At 43.2% G+C, this 27889-nt stretch overlaps 1 protein-coding gene across 2 annotated transcripts; it reads right to left on the bottom strand.

Moving 5' to 3' along the window:
* Positions 1–607: 607 nt before the first annotated feature.
* CFAP210 (cilia and flagella associated protein 210) lies at positions 608–27775 on the bottom strand. Of its 2 annotated transcripts, none has more exons than XM_066575893.1 (9): positions 27652–27775; positions 22500–22714; positions 20395–20568; positions 18483–18688; positions 16382–16538; positions 5270–5409; positions 4499–4691; positions 3032–3196; positions 608–1078 (listed from the first exon to the last, which is right to left on the bottom strand). In XM_066575893.1, the coding sequence occupies exons 1-9, from the start codon at positions 27698–27700 to the stop codon at positions 716–718; spliced, it is 1662 nt and encodes a 553-aa protein (XP_066431990.1). In that variant the 5' UTR covers positions 27701–27775; the 3' UTR covers positions 608–715. The 2 variants fall into 2 exon arrangements, with proteins under 2 accessions (XP_066431990.1, XP_066431989.1); XM_066575892.1 differs by having other exon boundaries at positions 27631–27767.
* Between the last annotated feature and the right edge of the window lie 114 nt (positions 27776–27889).

The following is a 27889-nucleotide window of genomic DNA, read 5'->3' as shown; positions in this document are numbered from 1 at the left end:
TTGAAACCCAATCATTTTAACTTCCATTTTTTATGAACTTTCATGAAAAGGTTCTAGACTCTAGAGGGTACACTTTTTTTAAAATTAATATAACCCTCCAGTCCCGGAACAAATTATGGCCAAAGGAAGACTGTTTTTGGATTACTTGCGATCTGTGGATTGTGTTGATGGCCACCTGCGAGACGCACCACAGTTGTATTGACTTCTATTAGATTGCTAGGTCACAGGACTACACTATAATCTCTGGCTGTGCAATCTGTGGCATGGCCATAGCCTTACTGAACACCAATCGGACTCCTTTTGTCATGTAGGGCCCCTTCAAGACCTACACTTTGCATAACATTGTATCAGGTTTGCTTGAAGTAAGGCGGAGAAAGCCTCAAGACTGTAGCAGTAAAATAAACCTTTTTGCTAGATTACGGTGATTTAGAAACAAAAAAAGGTTTTACAATTTTCTACTTTCATAAAAGCTGTTGAAACTACAACTCCTAGGATGTAACTAGGACTGCTTGATAAAAGTTGTAGTAAGAGCTGGTGAGTCGCAGGATGGGGACCGCTGCCCTTAGCTTTGCTTGTATGAAGAATTATAACAAATCAAATTGCACGATTTGAGGATCAATTCTACTACTTTTAATGATGCTGGCATTTGTAAAAAGTGATCTTAGAATTACAAAATCTTCAAATTCCTTCTAATGGGAAAAAAAACGTCTTTTAATCAAAATGTAAAGCCGAGTCTTCTCTTCCCTTGTTGCACGTTACCAACATCATGCATTTCCTTTATTTGTAGAGTAGTGTCATTCTGATAAGCTGGCAGCTGAACCCCGCTGGTGTCCTGCACTTGATAACTAGGTCGAATGTCTCCCCTGCCAGAGTAAACCGGACCACGTCCCCCTCCGGTGCCCTTCTGCGCTGCTTTCTTGAGTGGCAGTGGATTTCTGCCAGCTTTGATGACTGAATCAATCACGTCTTTGGCGTACTCCTGAAATACATCTTCTTTCTTCAGTAATAGTGTTTTATTCTGCTTGGCATACTCAAGCTTTGCTTCTTTTTCCGCTTGTGCCATTGCCATCTTCTCAGCCTAAAAAAAAAAAACAGATATGACATTGCAGAATGGAGGATCAAAAATACCAATATTATAACTTAGTTTAACACTGCTCTGCTCTTCTGCTGGACCAAACTTACATCGTTACAGAGTCTTCTAGCTTTGTAAAATGTTGTTAAAGGGGTTGTAGCAGAATTAGAAGTTATTCCCTATTCACAGGCTGATCGTGGGGTTCTCGCCACTGAGAACCCCACCGATGTCAATGGGACTCCCGTGTCCAGCTCTCCTGTCACTACGGGGGCTGCTTCTACCCTCACAGTGATGTCACTCTGAATGGAGTGGTAGCTGCACATGCACAGTCAGCACTCCATTGATTTCAATGGGACTGACAGAAATACCCAAACGGGTGTTACTCATGTATCTCAGCAGTCCCATTGAAAGTGAATGGAGCGCTGGTGCAGCCAGTACTTCATTCAGTCTCCTCCTCACTGCAGGGGGTGCAGTAATACTACATTGAGAAGGATGGTGGACACAGAACTCCTGTTCTTAAGATCCCCTGGGTCTCAGTAGTGAGACCTCCACTGATCAGCAAGTTATTCCCTGTCCTTTGAATAGAGGATAACTTGAAATTCTGGTACAACATCTTTAAGTAGAATTGTTGAGTATTTGGGTCTTCAGTTCGCTTGTATCCCCAGCAGGGCAGTTACAGACAGTTTCCATTGTGGGTGGTGTAGGCTCAACTCCTGTATTGTGTTTTTCAATGGTACTATTTAAAGTACCATATAACGTACTGTTTAACTTTTAAAAATTTCAAAGTTTACTGAAATGGGATAAAAAACAAAACTCCGCCATTTTTGGGGGGTGGAGTTGTTTTTATGGCGTATACACTGCGGCCAAAATGACACAGTAACTTTATTCTGTTGGTCAGTGCAATGACTACGATACCAAATTTATATAGTTTTTATTATTTCTGTACTACTTATAAAAAGTAAAATATCTTTAGAAAAAAAAGTATTTTTTTGCTGCTGCCATCTACTGACAGGCATAGCTTTTTTATTTTCCCATCAACATAGTTGCAGGGCTTGTTTTTTGTAGGATGTCCTGTGGTTCATATTGGCATCATATGACTTTTTGATTATTTTTTATTGAATTTTTTTTTGGAGATGGGGTGACCAAAAACATAGAATTCTGGTGTTTTTTTTTTTTTTTTGGGGGGGGGGGGGGTTAAAAAAGTTGGGTTTTTTTCAGAACTATCTTATTTTAATTATTTTTTTTTAGTCCCCGTGGGGGATTTGAGCTGCCATTTTTTTGATTGCTCCTGCAGTATAATGAAATGACAAAGTATTACATTATATTGTGATCTGACAGGCATTCTGTCAATCCACTCTACAGGCATGGCTTTCAGAAGACCACAGGTTACCATAACAATTGAAGAAACCTCGTGATCTCATCGCAGGGGGGGCTGTTCAGAACACCGTAAAACCGATCAGGGGGTTTAACTACTGCTGTCAGAACTGACAGCTGCATTTCCAGGGTTAAAGGCCACACTTAGCGTCAATGCTGATCGCAGTTGTTGCTGGCAGGTATCAGCTGGCATCCAGATTGTATGGATTGGGATCAGCTCTCGATCCCCCTTCATTCAGACCCCAAACACACAGGATGTAAATGTACGCCCTGCATCGTTAGTGGGGGTTACATGTGCCAATATATATACAGTAGCTGTAAGCTACCACCCATGCTTTGCACACTAATATTAATGGTTGGACATAAGGGTTTAAGCAGCTATCAGACACACCTGGTGCCACGTTTCTAGGGGTTGGAACCAAGAGTACTAGCTGAGGAAATCCAATATAAGTTCATGTGCCCAGGGAACCTGGCACCCATCAAATTGTGGCTCTACTGACTGGAATCTAATGTCTATGGGTAGCATGAGGCTGATGTTTCTAAAGAACATATTCATGAAGTCAAGTTGCCACATTGCCCCCTTACCATCTGCTGGATCTGCAATGTTTGCACATTTCTACATTCATCCTCGGCTCTCTTCATTTTATCCTTTTGCTGTTCGAGGAAGAAGTTATCAGCTTCCTTTATCTCATAAAGTGTCTGGAACCCTTTCAATTTCTCTTCCTTTTCTTCTTTCTCTTTCTTCTTCCTCTGATAAAAAATAGTACATAAAGATATAGAAACAGCAGGAAAAAAAGAATCTTCATTGTAACAGTGATCTTGTTATAGTTCTTTGCTGCCAGGCTCTGCGCAATGTCCTGCATTCAATTAAAGAAATACTCGTTTCAAATCATTTTGCATAAACTACTAATTGGTACTAATGCCTATTAGTAGCCTATTAATGCATGTGAGCCGCTGGGAGCTGTATTCAGAGAACAGCGGGTGGTTTGTTCTCTGAATACATTCCCTTTGTTCTGCAGTGGGGCTCAAAGCTGAAACAATGTTATCAGCACACAGCGTGAAGTCCCTGCTATCAGCTCTTCTGCCGAACCATGGATTTTATGCCGATCATAAAATCATCGTTTGGCAGAAAAGTGAAAGATGGGCACATTTACACGCTCCTATGCTGAGCCACATGTAAATGGCGTTCCAACGGTCAGGGTGTTTCTTCCATTATATGACCTAAGATACGCAAGATCAACAGGTGTGGTGAAAAGGAAACGTATTTGTGTGTATGCAGGCGACTACATCATTCAGCGCCACAACTCCTTATGTAGCTTCTAACTTTCTGTCCAGAGTTACAAAAAAAGGCTCAGGCACAAGGCCATATTATGACTGTTTTATATGGAGCTGTAATAGGGCTCTCATAGAGGTGCATGAGCCCTCTACTGCACCCCTGTATGACTTCTCAAATTGTAGCATGTTCCATCGGACTCTATGTACAAAGCTATTCTCCCATAGAGCTTTGCTTTTAGAGGAAAATAGTTCAATACGCGTAGCGATTGTTGTGGAAGATGATGCCAGCAGAAGTCACATGACCTCTGTAGCCAATCAGAGGCTGCAGCATTAACGTCAATTGTCCTAGCATCAACGCTTACATCCTGGACATCATGATGCCCAGAGTTTACAATGGAGATGCTGCAGCCTTTGATTGTCTGCAGTGGTCAGATGACTCCCACTGATGTTATCTTCCACAACAATCACTGGGAGGACAGCAAGGCAATGTTGCCGACTCCTCGTGGCAGAGGATAGGCAAGTACTGTTCTGTTTGTTATTTTAAGACAGTTTAAGAAATGTTTTCTGATAACCTGACAACCCTTCAACAGAACAGGAACATCCCTGAACATCTGTAGAAAAGTTGGAGGAGATACACTTTAAGTGTGGGAAAAGTAAAATATGGAATTCGAGCATATGCAGTAAAATACAGTACAACCTCACCAAGCACCATAGGGAACCATAAGTAACTTTACAGTCCCAATTACAGTATGATAAAGTACACAATCCTGTACTCACCGTGGCGATTCTGTGTTCTGTAATCGCCTTCAGATCTGCTTTTCTCTTTTCTTCTTTCTCCTTGCTTTCTTTTTCGAGCTTTGCTTCCATTTCCTCCAAAGCTCTAGTCAGACGTTCTTCTTCATCATCAAACTTTTGCTTCATTTGTGCTGCCAGCAGTTCAGTGATTTTATCCCTGCATTCCACTGTTTTTCTATTTTACATGAAGATGACAAATCAATGTTATATCTTTCAATATAAACTTATGTTATGCATGCTATATCGGGAACTCCAGAGCACCTTTAAAGATAAATTAAACAATTTGAGGTCCTTGGTCACGTAAGGTTCTGCCTCTATGGAAAAGGGGTCACGACAATGGGCTGTAAACTAGAGAGCAACCAGGGTTAAGGGCAAGAAGCAAGAATTTTTATTTTTTGTCTTTTTTTAACGTGCAGAGAGTTTATTAAAACTCCCAGAAAACATATTTTATATAACGTGGCCATTTGGATCTATAGACTGTCGAAAAAGGTAGTTGCACATAAGCCACATATAAAGTTATTACAAGTTCTTATGGTGCTCCAAAGTCCATTATTAGAGATTTGCTCATATCAGCTCTGTACATCTGGATGATCCAAGATCATTACTGTTGGTATTCTGAAAGTGCTACATTTGCGATGCAAGCAGCTACTCTCTGGCGTACCTAAAGGAATCCTAACGGTTCACTCTCCCGAAGCAACTCCACCGACTATCAAAAAAAACAAACTTAGTTTCTGGGTTAGTAAATGTCCTCACCTGTGTAATTCCTCTTCTCTGTCCTTCCTCAGATTTGCCATTTTTTTCTTTGCAAGGACGTAGCGTCTTGTCAGGTCATCATTCTCTTCTTCCAGCTGCTTCTCTAGTGCTCGAAGGTGGTCTCTGTCAGCAGTATGTGCCTATGAATATTCACAGTGTCGATAAAGTGTATTAATGATTTCTTTCTTCTATACTTAATGATATGATATTCTATTTTGGTTTTACTTGGTCATGCAATGGATTTATGATGGTTCCAGCTATCAGACTCCCACTGACAGATCTACGAAGTGCTTTCTGAGGAAAACCCTTTTAAATATTAATTACATTGTAATGTGAGCAGAAATGCTTTAAACTTTTATTAAGCTCATTTGTTTGGGAAAGGGGGGTATTTTACTGCCAGGACAGCCACAGATCCACCAATGACTATGGTGTCCTATGAACTACATTACTGCAAATAACAATACACTATCCTACTGAAAGAAATTGGATGCCTCAGCAAAAATCAATAGTGGCATTTATTTACATACGATAATTCTTTCCAATCCAGTGTCGGACTTCGTCCGACATTGAGATTTACTTGTATGGCTCCCATGTTGGGTAAGGTCCGAAACAGGTTTCTAACACTATGCAGGACAGCTCTCCGATGTCAGAGCTCTGTCCTACATAGTGTGATATGTGCAGAACAGTCTGACATCAGAGCTCTGTTCTGCATAGTGTTAGAAATATATGCTATACACATTGTATGCAGTTATAGGATGCCTCTGTATGGCACTGTATTATCTATCTATCTATCTATTAGAAATAAACAGTCGGGGCGGAGCCTGGCCGGAGATGTAGATAGTCGCATCTCAGAGTAGCTCCTGCAAGATCCGACATTCCCATCCTGTTAACGTGACCCAGAGACGCCGAAAGGCAATCAAAAAGCAGCGGAGGCACAGTAGCAAGCTCCGGAGACAGAACAGACAGCAGCAGAGTTAATGGTGCGAGGCAAGGAGCGGGGGAAGGCAGATGAAGCCGGCGGCAGGCAGAAAGAACATGGCGCCGGAGGGAGGGAGCCGAGAACGCTCATACCGCGGCCCAGCACAAACAGTGCAGACACAGCACGTAAACTGGCAAGGTATGCCAGGGAGGAGGGGGGCAGAAAACAGGACTCCATAAGCCCTAAACAACAGAGGGGAGAGCGGGAGAGCCCACAGAGAAGCACACAAACGGAGGGAGCAGGAGGGGAGGAAGAAACTGCAGACACAGTACATGCAGAAAGTGAAAGTCAAAAGGAAAGAGCAGACAAAGCAAACACAACAACGGACCCTGCTAAACACAGCAAGGACAAGGAAAAACAAAATAGTCTACATGCTGTACAAGATCATGCTGGAAATAAGCAGGAAGTCACAAGTCAGGCAGACAACCCCAACTACAAAAATAAAGGTGCAAACAGTGTCAATCCAGACGAACACTACACAGAAGACAGCATGAATAATGCAAGCAGCCCAGGCATATGCACGCACAGCGCAAATCACGCAGACACCTCAGAAAGCACTATACGAGACACCTCCCAAAGTGCAGAAGATGCCGCCAAAAAAGATCAAAGGCAGGAGGACGAAAGGTGCGCCAGGGAGCCTACGTTGAAAGAAATATTCAGCGAAATCACTAAAGGCAACGCGTCACTGAACAACCTTAATATGCAGATGGGGGTGATGCAAAGTAATGTAAACCTGCTACGGCAAGATATGAGGAAAATATCAGAGCGTCTGACAGAAACTGAACAACGTATAAGCGACGTAGAAGACGCAATACAGCCGATGCAGCGAGACGTGGGAAAACATCTGCATGACATACAATATCTACAGAACAAGGTAGACGACCTAGAAAATAGGTCAAGAAGGAACAACGTGCGGATTGTGGGCCTCCCAGAAAAGACGGAAGGAAGAAACCCTGCAGAATTTTTTGAAACATGGCTGCCCGAACTGTTCGGAAGAAACACTCTAACTGCAATGTTTGCAGTCGAAAGAGCCCACCGTGTACCGACACGACCCCTCCCCCCGGGGGCTCCCGCCAGGCCGATACTCATCAAAGTACTGCACTACAGAGACCGTGATACCATACTCCATAAGGCCCGCGAAAAGGGTGAAATCCAATATAACGGCGTGAAAGTCTCCTTCTATCCAGATTTCTCCACGGAAATACAAAAGAAGCGAGCAACATTTGTAGAAATAAAAAGACGACTGCGAAACCTACAAGTGCCCTACGGGATGCTGTACCCGGCTAAACTGAGAGTGGCGGCGCTGGGCACGACACAATTCTTTGAAAACCCAAAAGATGCAGGTGCCTGGATAGATCAAAATGAAGAACAGATCCGGAGGGGAAGATCACCGCGCAAGACACCATGAAGAGGCTGCACCTAAAGAAACGTTCATGCAAAGGGAACCGAAAATTTCTGAAAGGAGCTCCTGGGACGACAGGATGCATCGCGTAGGAGAATGGAGGACTGGTACCCCGATCCGATGAGACAACGGATCAGTGAGTTACATGTTGGGGGTGTTTGTTGTTTGGTCTCTCTCTCGCATATTAGGGGAATATTAGATAAGATACAGTTAAAAGGGATAAGGTTAAACGATAGAAAAATGATTCAGGGTGGGATAAGGGGAAGAAATGTCAACGTAAATGTACAAATGATAAATGTGTTGCAAATAACGAAAATATGTATAGTAAATGTGGATAAATGTCTGTACTGGGGGATGTGGGGGACCAAATCAAAATGTTACTGGAGAAGCCCTATGCGGAGAACAAACAGTAATACACATACACATATACGGGGCGACACGGGCGAGACACAAATACAGAGATGGGGACCCTCCCAGTGCGACTCACTCATAAAAACAAAAAGGGGTGGAGGCGCCCAGAAAATAATAACCCTGTGGAAAACAAAAAACAAGGAAAATGGGTAGTAGGATAAGGGTCGTATCGTGGAACGTGAGAGGTATGAGTGACCAGACAAAACGATCAGCAGTACTGCAAGTCATCAAGGAACAAGGCCCGGCTATTATATGCTTGCAGGAAACACATTTATCAAAAGAAAATACGGACACGTTCAAAATAGGGGGGATGGGTCAGAGCTTCCACTCCACACACACGAGGTATTCCAGGGGGGTCAGCATAGTGATACACAGAAATATACCATTTAAATGTCTCTCACGAAAAATTGACCCAGAAGGCCGCTTTATCTGCCTACACTGCAGAATCTACAACTACACATGCATTATAGCTTCAGTATATATCCCGCCACCATATAATAACATGATAATGAGGCAAGTTATAGGTTTCATAACAGATAAACCGGACATTCCAGTCCTTATCATAGGCGACTTTAATTCGGTCATTAACCCTGCACAGGACAGACTAAGGGCAGGAAACGCAAACGAAGAAAGGAACCTGACACCACTAGGTAAACTAATAAACGAGATATCATTGATAGACATATGGAGAACACGGCACCCCACAAACAAACAATACTCCTGCTACTCATCCACATACCAATGCTTATCTAGAATAGACCTAGCGGTAGGGAATATTCAGATATATAGAGATATAACCTCGATAGAATATCTACCAAGAGTTGTTTCTGACCACTCCATCCTACGTCTGGACATACAGCACAGTAACACTGTGAGTCATTCCCAAAAAAGATGGAATCTGAACTCGCACTGGCTAAACATATTAAACAAGGAAATAGTGAAAAAAACACTAGAGGAATACTTCATATTAAATAAGGATACCACAAGTATGACGATTTGCTGGGAGGCCATGAAGGCATATATGAGGGGGGTATACATACAGCAAATCACACAGGCAAAAAAAGGACATAGAGAAAGAGGGCAAAAAATACGAGACAAACTAAAAGAATCAGAAGAAAATTACATAAAAGAGAAAACTATAACAACACTCAACCTATGGAAACAGGCCCAAGAGGCCCTTAATAAATACGTCCTAGAAACGGCAGCCACTAAAAATGGGTTCAGGAAACAGACATATTATGAGGAGGGAGAAAAAACGGGACATATGCTGGCAGTTATAGCCCGAGCACAAACTAGCCCCACATACATCATTGAACTAAAAGACGCACAAGGCGAGATAGTCAGGGACGCAACATCCATAAGAGAGATTGCACGGGAATTTTACTCCTCTCTGTATTCCTCGAAACTGGAAAAAACGGTAGAACAAATCGAGGAATACTTGGCGGATATAAGAACACATAAATTGACGGAGGAACAGAGAGAGTTTCTAGATGCACCAATAGACTTGGAGGAGATGCAAGAGGCAGTAAAAGATATGCAAAATAACAAGGCCCCAGGGGAGGATGGTTTCCCAATAGAATTTTACAAACAACATGCAGACACTTTATTACCACAACTCCTGGAGACATGGGCGGGGGCGGAAAAGGAAGGGGAACTGCCACAAACAATGCGAAAAGCAAAAATAATAATTCTGTTAAAACCAGAAAAGGACCCCCTGTTGATGGACTCGTATAGGCCGATATCGCTGTTAAACGCGGATGTCAAAATTATAGCAAAAGTTTTAGCCAAGCGGCTATCACAAGTGGCATCCACCTTGGTGCATCCAGACCAGAGTGGATTTATACCAGCAAGATCAACGGCAACGAACATCCGTAGAGTATTTCTAAACCTACAAATACCCGTAGATAATACCGGAGACAGAATCATATGCTCACTGGACGCGGCCAAGGCGTTTGATAGCGTTGAGTGGCAATACCTGTGGAAGGTACTAGAAAAAATGGGCTGTGGCCCAATATTTGTGAGACGAGTAAAACTCCTATATGCTAGAGCGGAGGCGGATGTGTCCATCAACGGGGGGTCATCAGAAACATTCCCACTACATAGAGGGACAAGGCAGGGATGCCCACTATCGCCACTCCTGTTTGCACTTGCAATAGAGCCCCTAGCATGCAAAATTCGGTCACACCAGGAAATAGTGGGATTCATAAGAGGAAACATGGAGGAGAAAATCGCTTTGTATGCAGACGACATGTTATTATTTTTAGGGGACAGGGAAAAATCTTTAGAAACCACGATGCAAACAATAAAAGAATTTGGAGCCTTCTCAGGACTCGCTATCAATTGGACCAAATCCGAAATACTATCAATAGACACCCCAGACATGCAAGTTGCCAACAGAGAATTAACCCTGAAATGCACCCCAACAATTAAATATCTGGGAGTTAAAATTACGAAAGAGGTCAGTGAGTACGGGAAAATAAACCTGGAACCACTTATGGAAAAATGGAAACAAAAACTTCACATATGGAAAAAACTACCCATGACAATCATAGGAAGAGTGAATCTTATAAAAATGATATGGATGCCCCAATTACTGTATCTAATACACAACTCCCCACACTGGATAACACAAAAATTTTTCCACAAGGCCAAGGGACTGTTTAGAGAACTCATATGGGGAGGGAAGACACCTAGGATAAAATTAGAACTGCTATACAACTCAAAAGAAAAGGGAGGATTAGCCTTGCCCAATCCGTTCTCGTACTTCATGGCCTCCCAGCTGCAACATCTCAGGGGATGGGAGACAGAAGAAACACACGACGCTAGTTTCAGAATCCTTAAAAATCTCTTTAACGGATCACATTTGTTTGAAACCCTGGAACGTGGAGCGTTTAAAAAAAACGGTCAAAGTGCCCCCACGCTATTATTGATACATAAAATATGGTGGAAGACCAGAAACATGCTTGATATAAAAAACTGCACACAACATACCCCCATATGGAATAACCCGCACCTGCCAGAAATCAACAAGCTAAAAGGATTCCAAGGGTGGAAAGACAGGGGAGTTAGGAGAATGGACCAGATACTGGAGGGGGGGGAACTAAAAACCTTCGAGCAGTTAAGGCAAAACCACGACATCCCCAATAGTGACTTTTACAAATATCTGCAACTTAGACACGCTATACAAGCGGAAAAAAACACGGCGGAAATAACAATGGTAATAAATATAGTAGCGGACATAATAGGAAAAGCCACCACCACAGCGGGGAAAATATCTGTACTATATTCCTATATACAGGACACGGTCAATGCACACAACCCGTTATCAACAAGAGCAAAATGGGAGGCAGACATAGGGCCCATTGAGGAGTCGCACTGGGAGGAAATCCTACAAATGACACCCAAGCTATCTCTGAGCGAATCACACAGAGTCTCACAAATATTTCTAATACACAGAGTGTACCGCACCCCGGCCTTCTTACACAATATAGGAATGAGAACCTCCCCGATATGTGTAAGGTGCAAAACCCACACGGCGGACCTAATCCACATGCTATGGCGATGTCCGAAATTGCACAGATATTGGATGGGAATAAGAAATGCAATTAACGCGGCATTTGGCATACGTATGGACTTTGCACCATACGTGTGCATTCTGTGATACATACAGGATCTAACATTACATGATCATGAAAAACTAGCGGTAGCCAGACTATTGTATATAGCCAGAAAAACAATAGCCCAGCGCTGGTTGGACGAAGAACCACCCACGCTGGGAGAATTCAAAAATAAGGTCAACCAAATTTTACCGTGGGAAAGGAGTATTTACACTAAGCGTAAGACCAGTCAAAAATATCAGGACATATGGCTGAGATGGATACACGCCCAGAGCAGTAATGTTGGATCAAATACATAGGGAGTGGTGAGCCGTGTGGGGAGGCACCAGTAAACCGGGGATTTACTAAGACATAACAACGTATGTAATGGATATATATAAAGTTTATTGGGAAATGTAGAACAAATTACAGACTCGATATACAATAAAATAAAGTGGTAAGGAGAAATAGGGAAAAGTTAAGAAAGGAGGGATTGGAGAGAGAGAGACCGGGCAACGGGCAAAAGAAATATGAGCCCCCCTCGAATGCAACAAAAAATCTAACCCTGAATCAATAAAAGAAAACAGCAAGAAGATAAGCAACACGAAGACCAAAGAAGAAAACAAATATACGTTACAAGAACTGTTATTATTGTTTACGACACAACACTGTGTTCATTCAGAGACAGTTTACCCAAAGAACAGAACGTTGTGAGAGAGATCTTAGGGGGGATGGGGGAGGGAGGGGGGGGAGGGGAAGGGGGAGGGAGGGAGGGGAAACCAAAGATTTGTTAAAAAAAATGTTTTAAAATATGCAAAAGGTGAAAAAGTTTAATAAAAAATACTTTAATTAAAAAAAAGAAATAAACAGTCATTATATAAATGTATGTTATATCAATATACATATATTTACAGGATTACTACAAATGATCTTCCAGATGTGAAACAATCATAACTCACGTTAAATTAAAAAAAATGTTAATAAAATGTTTCTGTTGAGTAATTCCAAAGAATCCAAAACATGCTTTCTGAGGTGTGCGTGGGTGGCAGGAAAATTGGATTGAAAAGAGTTAATACTTAGTGGGGGCCTCCTTTGCAACTAATGATATTGGATACTCTCCATATCATACTTTTTACTAATGTCTGATACACTTCAGCTGATATTTCCTTCCATTCTGCACATTTCTGGCAAGTTCTCTCGAAGGGGTTGCATTGGCCCATCTACAGTGGTACAAGAAGTGTATGGAAGATTGGTCTATGGAGTAACAAATCACGCTACTCCATCTTCAAATCAGATGAACATACCTGGGTGTCAGAAATCGAACCGGGGACCTTCTACTCTACAGTCAGTGGCTCTCACTACTGAGCCATCTAGTCTGTTGACAGTACCCATTACTATCAAGCTTGTTCCATGATCCTGATTATTTAATGCCTGCCTCCTGGTCCTGACCCCGCCTCTGACCCTGCTCATTATAAAAGCCTGACCCTGCCACTGCACCAGCGCGTCATTAATCTGCTTCACAGCACTGTTTGATCAAGCTCCACGGTGCCTGCTCCTCCGCTATTTCTGGCTTCCTCTCGGACTATGCTACCTGCCTCATTCATTTGTACTGCAAACCGAGCCCGTCCAGCCCCCTCCCATTGCTGACTTCTGGCACATCCTTGACTACTCTCCACATCTGAGGCCATTACACCTGAGACTCCAGCCTCGTGCCCGAAACCGCTACACTGGGTGTGAAGAAGGCCTGGGGAACGTCCTTTGCCTGTGTTGTGCTAACAGCTAAGTACAGCGGAGGTTTTGTTATAGTCTGGAGATGTTTTATCTGGCATCGTCTCAGACAGTTGGTTATTGTGGCAAGAACCATGAACAAGGAGGTGTATCTTGACGTTCTAGCTAATAATCTATTGCTGACAAATTAACAATACTCTGGGAATAGTCAGCAATACTTCCAACAAGACAATGTGCTTGGTCACAAATCCAACGCTGTTTAATGTTGGTTTGAGGATATGGAAGACTGGCCTACACAGAGTCCCGACTAGAACCCTACAGAACATCTTTGTGACGAACTGGACCATCAGGGTCAGGAAATATGAACAGCGTCCATCTTCTTTGAGAGAACTTGCCAGATATTTGCAGGATAAATGAAAGGAAATACCAGCTTAAGTGTATCGGACATTAGTAGAAAGTATGCCACGGAGAGTATCCGACGTCCTTAGAGCCAAAGGGGCTCCACTAAGTATTAACACAGATGGAAATAAATTCTACTTTTGATTCTTGCTCAGGTATCCAATTAATATTGGTAGGATAATGTATATTAAAGACCACCTGTCACCAGACAGACTTATCTAAGGGTGCTTTTAGACGGAGTGATTTAACGGTCGCACGAGTGAACGATGTCAGAATTCGCTCATTCAGCCCATTTATACAGACAGATAAATAGTTTGCTTGCTAAATCGCTCAGTCATTCACATTTACTGTAACAGTGATTAAAAACGACTGAACGATCAGTATTTAGACCAAACGATTAACGAACAAGCCAACAATGATTTTCATACTTGCATGAAATGAATGATAAGCGAATGAATTATCATTCATCGTTGACTATGTTCACACTGAACGATATCATTCAAATTCGAATGATCCAGAGATTGTTTTGAATGATAATCGTTCCGTGTAATCACACTTTAAGAATAATTATTTAGTAAACCCTCGGGTGGTGCAGAGTGTTAAGGCAGCAGAAATGCAGTCCTAACCTCTGGCTCATGACCTGAAGGTTGCACGTTCAATTCCCGCGTGGTTCAGGCAGCTGGCTCAAGGTGGACTCATCCTTCCAAGGTCGGTAAAATGAGTATCCTCTGGGGGCTAAAAGAAGACTGGAGAAGGCTCCAGCGCTAATACTCGGGTGGTCCCCACCAGTCTTGTTTATCTTGCTGCCATGTTTATGTGCCGCATATCTGCATGACTAATGCAGCCAATCACTGACCACAGCAGTGATGCTAGCATGTATGACTATTGACCTCTGAGGCACAGTGATGGTTATCTATCACAGGCTACCACTGCAGGAAAATAAACAAAGACCGGCAGGGACCATCAGAGCATTGGCGCTGGAGCGGAGGAGGATTAGTTGTTTTTGTAACATTCCCTCCAGCTACTTTCATTTCTTATGCTGTCGTACAACTCCATTAAAATGGAGATAAATAGCTTTTGCATGCCCAGAATTATTTTGCACAACTATTTACCATTTAAAGTGGTTTTCTGAGACTGCACTGAGGATAGTTCATCAATAGTTAATTGGCGGTGTCCACTGTTCAAGATCCCTGTCGATCAGCTGATTGAAAAGGCGGGGATGAGCACTGCGACCTCTTCTTAGGCCTGTGACGTCATGTACATTGGTCACATGACCTGAGAGCAGCTCAGGGACCAAGCTGCAATATCAGGCATAGCCACCATACAATGTATGGCGCTGTGTCTTGTATGGATTGAAATGATAGTGCCACTCACCAGAGCACTGCTATCATTTCAGTCAGCTAATCGGCAAACTGTTGCTGATCAACTATTGATGACCTATCCTGAGTATAGGTCATCAATAGTGTAGTGCTGGAAAACCCCTTTAAAGCAACCTTTTGGGTCTGGAGAAACAAAGATGGCCAAACTGCATCACTAGCTATCTGATGCACACTGGGCATAAGTGTGCATTGGCACGACCGGGTTGAATTCCGAATTTTTAGTATTCTCCACGCCATCGCTAGGCGATGACGCGGTTACCCGTGGCTCATACGCAATGTTAATTACATATTGGCTGCGGGCCAGACAGCCTCCATTAACTTCAATGGAGGCTGTCTGCCCAGAGTCCGCAGCAAAATACAGCATGCTGTGATTTCTCCTCCGCTTGCAGAGTACGCAATTCATATCTACGAGTGTTGCGAAAAAACAAAAGTACATGCCTTTAAATGCGTGGATGCTGATCGCCGATTTCGCAATAGGAATCTGGTCGTGTGAAGCCGACCTAAGACACTACATACCAATCTGACTTGCCAGTGGCCTCACATGGAGAGCACTGATCAATCAAATCAGCATTTGGAGTCTTAGGCCTCGTTCACACGAGCGTGCTCTTAGTGTACTATAGGCGCGTGAAAAGATTGTGTCTAATAGAACCAATGATTTCCTATAGAAGCGTTCACATGAAGGAATCTTAGACGCGCAAAATCCTCGCACCTAACAAAGACAGGACATGTGTGTGCAATGCTCGCATCTAAGGTCCGTGGTGCATGAAAAGTTAGGACCTGACCTATCTTTGGTGAACAATGCATAGAAGTTTCCATAGACTTCTATGGGAGGAGGATAACATGCACCTCTGATCGTGTGAACGGGCAATTTTACAGCCAATTAAGCTCAAGACTTAAAAGCTGGAAATCACCAGTTTACGCGATCTTTAATGCAGCATAGCCGCCATCTTTTCACCCGCCTATACTGTGCTAGAACCACGCTGGTGTGAACGAGGCCTTAGACTGATGATGCATACTAGTGCTTTGTGTGCATCAGGTAGTTAGAGAAGCCAGTGTGGCCATCTTCAATTCTCCAGGCTTTGAGAGATGCTTCAAGTCTATAAAAGAAACTTGAAAACTTTGCCAATCCTTTTCAGTTTCTGTACTGATCTGCAGTAGAAGATGTCTTCTCTCTATGTTTTGTAAGATATCCCAAGCTTCACATTTTACCCCACTCACCAGATAAGTCTTCATCATTTCTTGTTTCTCCTCCATTTTCAGTTTGGCTAATTTATTCATTTCCCACTCATACAGCCTGGCTTGTCTCTGGATCTCTTCACTTTCCCGGTAATTGGCTCGCTTCTCTAAGTCGGCAGCATGTTTGTGCTCCTCTATCCTGCGGACAAATGTAATTGCAATAAGTTACTAAACCGTAAATATCTTTATGCAGAGTAGTATTAACATTGTTCAATCAGTACACAATGGTTAGAATCCCGGGTGTTCGGATTTATAGGACCTGTTCTCAAACACCCGATACCTTATACAGATCCAGTGAGTTAATAGAGGGTGATATCTAACAGTCAGATCACTCATACATACTAATGAATGTAAGTGTTACAGGCAAAGTGTGAAATCTGTTATTATATAGAACTACTAGGCGGTCTATAGAACACCCAAAATTGGACATCATGTATGATGAATAAGTCACACTTTTCCTAGGCATTCTATGCAATGCTGAAAAGTGAACCCATAAAGTAGAAATACTCCAACCAGCGATGCACTGAGTTCCACTTCATCTCAAGCACCCTATTTTTTTCCCTACACCAAAAGATATGAATACACCATTTACATCATAAACCCCATCATCTTCTTGCAATGTCCTACAATACAACCCTTATCCCCCTCTATTTTCTTCTAATGTCACACAATCCAACCTCATCATCATCATCATCTTTCAATGTCTCACAATCCAACCCCATCATCATCATCTTTCAATGTTCCACAATCCAACCCCCACCACCATCATCATCCAATGTTCCACAATCCAACCCCCATCATCCAATGTTCCACAATCCAACCCCATCACCCCCATCATCCAATGTTCCACAATCCAACCCCACCACCACCACCATCCAATGTTCCACAATCCAACCCCCACCACCACCATCATCCAATGTTCCACAATCCAACCCCACCACCCCCATCATCCAATGTTCCACAATCCAACCCCACCACCCCATCATCCAATGTTCCACAATCCAACCCCACCACCCCCATCATCCAATGTTCCACAATCCAACCACCACCATCCAATGTTCCACAATCCAACCACCACCATCCAATGTTCCACAATCCAACCACCACCATCCAATGTTCCACAATCCAACCACCACTATCCAATGTTCCACAATCCAACCACCACCATCCAATGCTCCACAATCCAACCACCACCATCCAATGCTCCACAATCCAACCACCACCACCACCCAATGTTCCACAATCCAACCAATGTTCCACAATCCAACCACCACCACCAAATGTTCCACAATCCAACCACCACCACCAAATGTTCCACAATCCAACCACCACCACCAAATGTTCCACAATCCAACCACTCCCATCATCATCATCATAATCTATTGTCCCACAATCCAACCTCATTCATCATCAAATGCCTCACAATCCAAACTCCATCATCATCAAATGCCCCACAATCCAACCATCATCATCATCATCAAATGCCCCACAATCCAACCTCCATTATCATCATCATCTTCCAATGTCAGATGCAGATTCTGCAGCAAAACAGAGCATGCTGCAATTATTCTTCTGATTGCGGAACACGCAATTCGTATCCGCAAGTGCGAAGGAAAAATCGAAACTGCATGCCTTTCAATGCCTGCGTTTTGCCATGGAAAGTCAGCGCGGACGCCGATCGCGGAATCCGCATACAAATTTGAACATGTGAGACCGGCCTTAATCAGATAGAGAGAGGGAGACAAAAGATGGCTCAATCACTGCCCCTGTGGGGCCACAAAGGGCTCGGTGACACAAACTGCGCACCGCTGGGTCAAAAATGTTTTCCTTTTTTTCAGCAAGAAAAATCTTTGCATTTCCATATATGTCTTTTTTTCTCATACTTTGCCTAAATAGTACTAATGTCTAGGTATTCTATACAATGCCTAGGGGAAGTATAAAGTATATTTAAATAGAACACATTTTGTACTTTGCCTGCTTCTCACACATTGCCTGTAACATATAGGAGAACTACAGTATAGATGGCTATAAAGCCACTATAGAGCATAAGTGTCAAGAATGAAATTAGAAATCCTTTACTTACTGCTTCAGAAGATCATTTGCGTTATCCCTTCTCTCTGTTAACCTCTGCAGCGCCTTCTGTTGGTCACTATGAATACTTTCTTCCAATTCCCTCTGCATCTTAGCCAAGGTGTCCTTGTCCTGCCTATTGTCCATACTCATCCGTTTACCTCTGAGCTCTACCTGGGCGTCTCGTTCTTTCGTGACTTCGGTAAGCAGCAGCGCACTCTGCAATAACATAAAACAATATAATCAACCAGACACTACTCCTTCTGATTCCCTCATAGAGCATCCAGTTAATGGGGCAGATTTACTAAGACTGGTATTTCATATGCCAGTTAGTTTGCTGCGCTGTTTCATAACTCCTATTCACTTTTATGGGAGTTATAGAAGCAGGATAGAATAGACAGTTCAGCTGTTTCCATAATTTCAGCCACTAGTAGCCACGGCGGTGAGTACAGGGTCAGCAGACCACCATTCTGGCCATAGGTACTGGTCACAGAGCTGGTACCTACATCTATCAAACATTTATGACATGGTTATGCCTTAAATGTCTGAGATGGGAAGAGCCGTCTAAAGGGAATGTGTAATCAGAAAACGACCTATTATATAATCAGCTTTTCATCATTTTAAGGAAATGTGGCAATTCCCTATAATGTTTTATTTTCAATTTTTAGTTTCACCACCTATATTTAAAAAAATGCTAAAATCCTGCATTTTCACACTAGGCCTAATACTAGTCTGAAACTTTCTGTTCTGTGGAGAAAGACGTTTCCGCAGTCATCTCATTATCATCACAGACAGGATTATATTGAAAGGAGACACCAATATATAATTAACATAGGATACACCATTCACAATAGGTGATGGTAACAGCTCACCTCCTCCCCATCCCTGCACAATGACCTCTGCACTAGAAGCCTATGGGTCAGCTCCTGTCCATTGTGGGAACGGCCCATGAGTTCTGTTGTAAAGCATATATCTACTCGCTGTTAAAGGGTGGGTCAAGTTGTAAACTATTTATGGTCTAGCCTTAGGACATGCTACCAATAGTAGATCAGCAGGGGTCTGCCACCTGGGACCCTCTCTAAATAGCAGTGTGCCAGGCCACAGTGCTGGCGCTCTGAGCTGATTTCTGCAGGACGCAGACAGCTCAGTTCCCACTGCAGTGGCCAGGCTTGGTATTACAGGCAGAATTCCCAATTGCTTCAATGCCTGCAATACGAAGCCTGGCCACTGTAGTGGGAACAGAGTTGTCTGCTTTCTGCAAATCCAGCTCAGTACACAAGCATACCGGCCGTTCAAACAGCTGATTGGTGGAGGTCCTGGGTAGCAGACCCCTGACTGTTTACTACTAATAGCCTATCCTGCAGGTGATAATTTAGAAATGGACAACCCCTTTAACTGCAGCTCAGGCAAGATGGCCACCCGCATTACTTGTGCACAGACAATACAAGAAAAAGAAATCTACAAACAGATTAGAAAAATGGAAAAGGTTTCATTTTGTGGTTTTAACTAGAAAAAATATATATAAGCAGTACATTTCCTTCAAGTTGATTCTGTAGATTGGCACCATAAAACTGATGATTAAAAATTTTATTAAAAAATCCTAGCATTTTCTCTATATAGACCTATTTGTTTCCATGGTTACAGACTTCAAACAAACCCTGTGTAGTCAGATACTGCAGTCATGTGTTACGTTCTTCCCAATGCCCTGTTCTCACTATTCTACAACCAGTTAAAGAGGATAAGGATGGACGGGAGTAACGGCAGAATCAGACTACACATACGGTTCATACGGAACCATGGGACCAATTTTTCATTTAAATCAAGCCTGTAGCAATAAAAAAAAAAAGGATAGCAATAATTTGATATGGAATCAAACAAAAGCAACGGGAATAGTGAGGACTCCATGGTAGAGACGGAGGACATACATGGAAGGTCTTGAATTTGTCATTCTGATAGTATATCTTGATCTTGGCGTCCTCTATTGCCTGTCTCCTCTTTTCTGCCTGGTACTGGGCCTCTTCCAGATCAATCTTTTTTTTCTCCTCCTCTTCTCTTTCTTCCCGCAATTTCTTTGCCTGTAATTTTTCCTTCCTCATACCCTGCAAAAGTAAATTATAAATGACAGAATAACAATTTTTTGGTAAATTAGTATTTTTCTTACCTAATCTCCACATTCTAAGAGACACACTTTTTAAGCTTTCCATGGCCGTATCCCTATAAGGGCTCGTTTCTTGTGGGTTTAGCTGTATATGGAATATGTTTTTAGGGTCCATAGAGTTTACTAAAAAACTTTCATTATACAGTATTCGTTTGGTGGAGGGATTGGAATAATGTATTGGGAGAACCATATGACTATCTAGACTAATGCCATACAGTATTATCAAACTGTGCAAGTACTAGTCAGACTGTACATATGTAGTGACATAATAATATTGGCATTTCTGGGAAAGTGTGTATATGTCTTTAAATGTATAATGCACTGTCTTGCCTTGAAGGTGGTGGCTTAACAGACTACAGTACAGAAAGGGATAGAACAGGCCCAGTGACTCGGTTTCTCACAGTTCTAGCCAATCATCATTAGGCAGGTGGAAGGAGAAAAAGTTATAGAAATTCCTATAGTTATCTAGAGGGTTCAGAAGAGAGTGTGGTGTAACAAAGAAGGCTGGTTTTAGTATATAGTGAAAGCTGCAGATTTCAAGACCATGGTAGGAAACCCACAACAGGCAGTATGGAGCAGTAAGGTAGCAGGGGACTAAAGTCACCATCCTCAGGGCCGGACAGATTTGTGCCTTCATCGATTGAATGTTGGACCAACAAGTTCCTGAGCTGAGTAATCATGAGTTCAATTGTTTCCCCATCTCCTTGGACACTATGGGGGTAAGCACTAAACTTCACCATCATACACGGGAGCAGAGGCCAGCCCTTTTACCATCACCCTGATATATCACTGTAGTATGGCACGCTTTATAGACCACTGTGAATATCATCCCCATTCCGGCTCACTACACATATACGGTTGTTGCACAAATGCAGGATAATGCTCGGCTTCACACAACAAGCGTGTCACAGGAATGCCTCCACAACATTGCCACACTTCCGTGGCCTGCCAGGTCGCCAGATTTATTGCCAATAGAACATCTACGAGGCCATCTGGGATGCCAATTTTGACAGTCTATGAGTTGCACAATCTAGAGTCTTAGTCACAGTGAATGATGACCGATATGCCGCAGGATACCATATGGAACCTGTATGTCTCCATGCCCGCCCGTATCACATCTTGCATCAAAACTAGACGCAGCTCAACAGGGAACTAGATCCTTCATGCCCGCCCGTATCATATCTTGCATCCAAGCTAAAGACAGCCCAACAGGGTACTAGATCCTCCATGCCCAGCCGTATCACATCTTGTATCCAAACTAGAGGCAGTACAACAGGGTACTAGAGCCTCCATGCCCACCCGTATCACATCCTGTATCCAAGCTAGAGGTGGTACAACAGGGTACTAGAGCCTCCATGCCCACATGTATCACATCTTCTACCCAAGCTAGAGGCGGTACAACAGGGTACTAGAGCCTCCATGCCCACCGTATCACAACTTGTATCCAAGCTTGAGGTGGTACAACAGGGTACTAGAGCCTCCATGCCCACCTGTATAACATCTTGTATCCAAGCTTGAGGTGGTACAACAGGGTACTAGAGCCTCCATGCCCACCTGTATAACATCTTGTATCCAAGCTAGAGGCGGTACAACAGGGCACTAGAGCCTCCCTTTAGTTTTCCACAATAATTTATCATTTCGCTCCGATATTGTAATCACGACGCTACAATCACACAGCGAAAGTTTCATTTGATTCTGACAACTCTGCATGTTTTTTTTTTTCTTTAGAGCGATTGTACAACAGAAAAAACAATGTGCCGCTCTTACAGACATTACATTGAATGTATATCTTCTGTTTATGGGCAGCCTTCAGCTTGTGAAGAACCGTAACACTAGTGGAGGCAGACGCAGGATTTTTACAGATCTACTCACGGATATAGTGTTGGTCCAGTTTTTCACCATTTCCTTGGAACGCAGATGTAAGGCTTCTCTTTCTTTCCGTTCTTCATAAAGGTTCCTTGCTTCTTCTTCCAGTGAATTAGCATGGTTGGTAATACGCTCCCAATCCGCTCTTGGAAGAACAGTAATTTCTCGGAGATCTACTGTTGGACCCGCTGCATTTTCCATGTTTCCGGAGAGTCTCTCTACTGCGATGTCAATCAGAAAAAAAAAAGACTAATGAGTTTTCTGTTTTTAGGTAACTAAAGCTTAAAGACTAACTGCACTTTTTACAAACTTGTGAAATGTCAAAAGTGTTTTGATCAGTGGGGGTCCTACTCTAGACACCCCCCTGTTAATTGATGTAACAAGAGGGTTGCAATGCTCCCCCAAGCACTGTGCCCCTTTGGCTGTCTATAGGTTCCTCTCAGCCACTGAAGACAGATGCATACCGTGTTTCCCTGAAAAGCTGACCTACCTTGATAATAAGCCCTACCCTGACTTTCGGGAAAGTGCTTGAAATATAAGCCCTACCCGAAAAAAAAGGCCTTGCTACACTACATGAAAAAAACAAGCAATACTCACCAAGCAGGCACCATCCGGGTCCCTCCCGCTGATCTCTGGTGCTCTGACAGGCTTCCATGCAGTCCTCAGCGCCGACAGAGCATCTCTTGCTAGTAATGGGGATTGAAATCCCTGCCGCCAGCAAGCGATTGTTCTGATTGGTTCATTGAGCACCAGCTCGGATTGGCTGAGCTGCAGCGCTGGAGAACCAATCACAGCACCTGCTAGGTTAGTATAAGACACCTCCTGAAAATAAGACCCTGTGCCTCTTTTGAGGCAAAAATTAATATAAGACAGGGTCTGATTTTCGGGGAAACATGGTAGATGTCTACAGGCCTCCATACATCTAATGCCTGCAAAAAACTAAGACGGTTGAGTGAGCACTGTAGCCCCTTGTTTCAGCAGCGGGACCCCCACTGATGAAAACTTTTGACACGTTCCTTCAACATGTCAAAAATCTGTAAAAAATCCAGTCTTTAAAAAGAATCTGTTGCTAGACCATGGCTTCTACTGGAAACAGCCCAAGCAGAGTTGTGGGTGCAGTCACAAGGCATCTCTTGACTAATCAGGCCACGAGGCACCATGCAGGGGCCAAAAACCCATAGTTGTGATCACCGTGAGGGTTTGTGACAACTGGATTAGCCAGTATTAGCAACGCGTTTCGGAAAAACTTCCTTAATCACGGCCAGAATGATGGAAGTTTCTTCTGTAGAAAGCTGCTGATCCTGGGGGTTACCGCTCGCTTCGCTTTTAATATTGGAAAGAAAGATGGAAGTGTTATCTGGATTCCGCGCTGGACCTGTCGGGATTATCTCTTGATTACATCCATGCGCCCAGTTTCCCTCTCGGCACGCCAGATCTCCGGTGGCTATTCTGCAAGTCAGCGGACTTGTTCCTGGATTACCATGTAACAAGTGTCTAACGGGTAGTAAAGTTGGCACGCACCATGTACTCCACTTTTTGGCGCAGTTTATCACATATTGTCATTTTCCTTAATAAATCTCATCCCGGGTCTGTGTTGTAGGACATGTATTCGTGAAATAACCATGTTTAGGAACATAGTAAAAACAATTACCGTTTGTGAGCAGAAACTTGTTCACAGTAAAGGGGTTTATGTATCAATGTATGATCGCAGAGAGTCTGACCACAAGGACCACCAGGGACCCTGAGAATGGCACACCCAAAGTGCCCTTAGTAAATGAAGCGGTGGTAAGTATGTGTGACCACTGCTCCATTCACTTCAATGGGACTGACAAAGATATCCGAACACGTCCTGCTATCTTCATAGACACATGTGCACATGACAGCATTCACCAGGGGGGTCCTAGCAGTCGGACCCCCAGCAATCATACATTTATCACCTACCCTGTGGATGCATGATTAATGCTTTAGATGCCCCTTATTACACGGTACAATTATGGTGTAAATCGCTCATTCGATCGAGTGGTTTACACTATAATTGCGCAGTGTGAACGCATAGAGTGAAAAATCGATCATCCGGATCTTTCATGCAGACATAAAAATCATTCTTGATCTGCCGCTGCCTGGTTCTGTGTAAACAGGCTGTTGTTCAGCTATGAACCTGTTTACCGTGAATGGAGGTGAGCGAGCCGGAACGATCCCCGACCCGCTCTGTCTGCATTCACTGAGCGATCATCGCTCCTGTGTAAAAGCAGAGAAGTGATCATCGCTGGGACAACTGTCAGGCACTGAAATGTGCGACAATCATCTCGTGTAAAAACTTCAGCCGCGCAGCATGATTGTCGCAATCTCGCATTACATTACAAGTAATGGCCGTGAATGCGGCTGCATTGCGACACCTGACCAAAATCAACTGCTGCGAAAAATCCAAACTTGCCAAAGTTTTGGTAGCAGGTCCAAGACTTTCCCGGCACAGACATGCAACTCATTTCTGACGTGTGTAATGGATGTTGCCGATCCTAAAATCTCACGACTCGCAGCAAAAATGCATCCTTAAAAAGTCCTGTGACGGCAAGCTGCAGACAAATCGTACACCTTTTTTTGGTCTCATGACTTGTATGGACCAAGGTCGCTGTGTAGCCTAGCTTGGGGTCGGACGACATGGCAACTCCATTCGCACCACTAAAAACATTTGTACAATTTGCCGGCCACTAAGACTACGCCACAAGTTTGGTCGCACCACATGTTGAGCAGCCAGAGTTCACCCTACAGTCCTGCTGATTGGGTCCCTACGGGAGGTGAATGTAGTTGTGTTGTGACTGCAGCCCGATGACCACAAGAAGTTCAGCAACGGTGGGTTTTGTGTGACTGTGAGATCGCAGCGACTTGCGAGTCGCAATGTACCCACTTATAGGCTGTATTCACACGGGCGATTTTACACATACGAGTGAGAACACATGTATCTCAATCTTTTTATTCACATGAGCGATTCTTCTTTTGGTGAACCTGATGGTGCGAAAAAGTCCTGTTTTGGGGAGATTTTTGTTTTAAAAAAATCACCCATTATTTCCTATGGCAGGCCAAAAAAAATCCCATCGCAATCACACAAAAATACAAGTTTTATCCAAGTGCATTGCGATTTTTATTGTTACTATTGAAAAAGCACGGTATTTTCACACGCATGAAAAATGCACAAAAAAATCCATTGATCTGATGCATTTTTTTTGCAAAACGCACCCCAGTCGCAGGAAAAACGTTAGGATAAGGAATGCCACAACGCTTTGAGTTCCAAGGACCGATTACACACTTGCCCATGTGAATGCACCCTTACCTACACAAGGTTGCGGCGTAGCAGGGCCATACTGTGATCTCTGGCCACAGGACTTGCGTCACTATCATATTTGCTGTGTACCCGACTAGCCTTAGGCCGCCTGCAGATGGCCGGGTCAGATCCCACTGCAAGAATTCTCGCAGCAAGAAATCCGACCCGCGCCCCTGCAGTGACCCAGTGCGGCTCACCCGCTCTCAGTGTCTTTCCGCTCTGCTATGTGCCAACTGCTGCCCAACTGGCGCATGCGCAAAGCGAAGCCGGCGTGTCACTAGTGACGTTTCAGTGCGGGCCTCTGCGAGACCCGCACAGAAATAGAACATGCTGCGATTTGTTTTTTGGGTGTGTTTTCACGCGGACAAATCACGGCTGTGTGCATAGGATTGCATTTTGTAATGTAGCGGGCACGGGTGGAAACTCTACGGGAAATCCCGCTGTGGAATTTCTGCCCGTGTGCAGGAGGCCTTACTGTCACAGTTATGTTGGGCAACTATTTTACGGTGTAATTTAAGGAACTCCTTCTGTCTCCAATACAGCCCAGCACTGAGACTGCAGGGTGTTGTTTGGGTGTCATGTATCTATTAGGATGGGCATGTGGCAGGGCGTAATAGACTGCCTGCAGAAATACAATATACTGCAATACTGAAGTACTGCACTATATTGTATGAAGCATTAAACGATTGCTAGTTCAAGTCGCTGATGGGGATTTAAGTAAATAGTAAATATGAGTGTTTTTCATTATTACTAAAATAAAAAAATTAAAAAAAAAGGAATATTAAGGAATCATTCGCAGGGGCGTTTTTCTGTCCGTATGCAGTGTGTATTTTTACTGACTGAATACGGACAGCACACGGACGCCTAGAACTACATTAGTGTATTCAGAAGTGCGTTTTTTACATGGACTAAAGTTGCGCATAAAAAAACTATTGCAGAATGCCTGATTTTCGTTCCGTATTCACAGGCCAAAATTGCCCATAAAGTCTATGAATGTATATATATATATATATATATATATATATATATATATATATATATATAACAAACACATATTAGCATCCGTGTTCACTGTGGGCGTTGTTGCGCACCCTGTTTTCTGGGGGTTCTGACAAAACTGAAATCAACTGGGACTTCCTGTGTTTTTTCTTCTTTTTGCATGCTTGAAAAAAATTGGATGACACACGGATGCAAAAAACTGCACATAACAGGCAGGTATACCTGCAGTGAAGAAGGTGTGTTGTTTATGGGCTGAAATTTCAAACACCCGTGGGATTAAAAAAAAAAAAAAAATTTCCAAAATTAAAGAAATAGTTAAAAATTTGCTACCGACGCATCCGTAAAGGTTCGATCTATTAAAACAAGACATTATTTATAGCGCAAATTCAATGGCATCAGAAAATAAACACACAATGCGACTATTTCGCTTTTTCGCTTGCCCAGTCTCCAAGGGAAAATTAAATAAAAGTGATCAAAAAGTCACATGTAACCCAAAAATGGTACTAATAGACATTTCAGGTCATCTCGCAAAAATTGAGGCCCCACACCGCCGCATCCACAGAAAAATTTTAAAAAGTCATAGAGATTAGAAGAAATTTAAAAAAAAATTGTTATTTTACTATTTAAAAAATATTACAAAACCCTGATAACAATGTGGTATTATTATAGTTAGACTGACGCACAAACAATTGTAATATTTGTCATTTTTGTCACACTGTTAGCCTTAAAAATAAGAACATCTTCTCCCCTCCCCACCACCCCTCCATAAAAAAGGCACAATTGTGTTTTTCCCCCATTTCCTCCCACTTCTCCCGTCACCTGTCTGCATTTTGCTCGCACCTCTCCTCCGGCCGTGCCGGACCTCAGGACGGGTCACCGCAGCCATCATCTCCACTATACAGAGGCCAGCGCGTCCTCACGTTGCTCGGCAACCAGCAGTGTCGTGTGACATTTCGTTGCCTAGTTACCCAACCGGAAGTACACGGAAGTCAAAGCGTCTTGACGTCATGAAAGGCGGAGACGTTTGGAAGTCATCAAGAGCGCATGCGTCGATCTTTTTTTAATTATGTCCGTTATT

This window comes from Eleutherodactylus coqui, chromosome 8, assembly GCF_035609145.1.
Source record: "Eleutherodactylus coqui strain aEleCoq1 chromosome 8, aEleCoq1.hap1, whole genome shotgun sequence".
In the NCBI taxonomy this organism is placed as follows: domain Eukaryota; kingdom Metazoa; phylum Chordata; class Amphibia; order Anura; family Eleutherodactylidae; genus Eleutherodactylus; species Eleutherodactylus coqui.
Note: the sequence above shows the minus strand (reverse complement) of the source record. Positions and strands in the feature narration are given on the sequence as shown.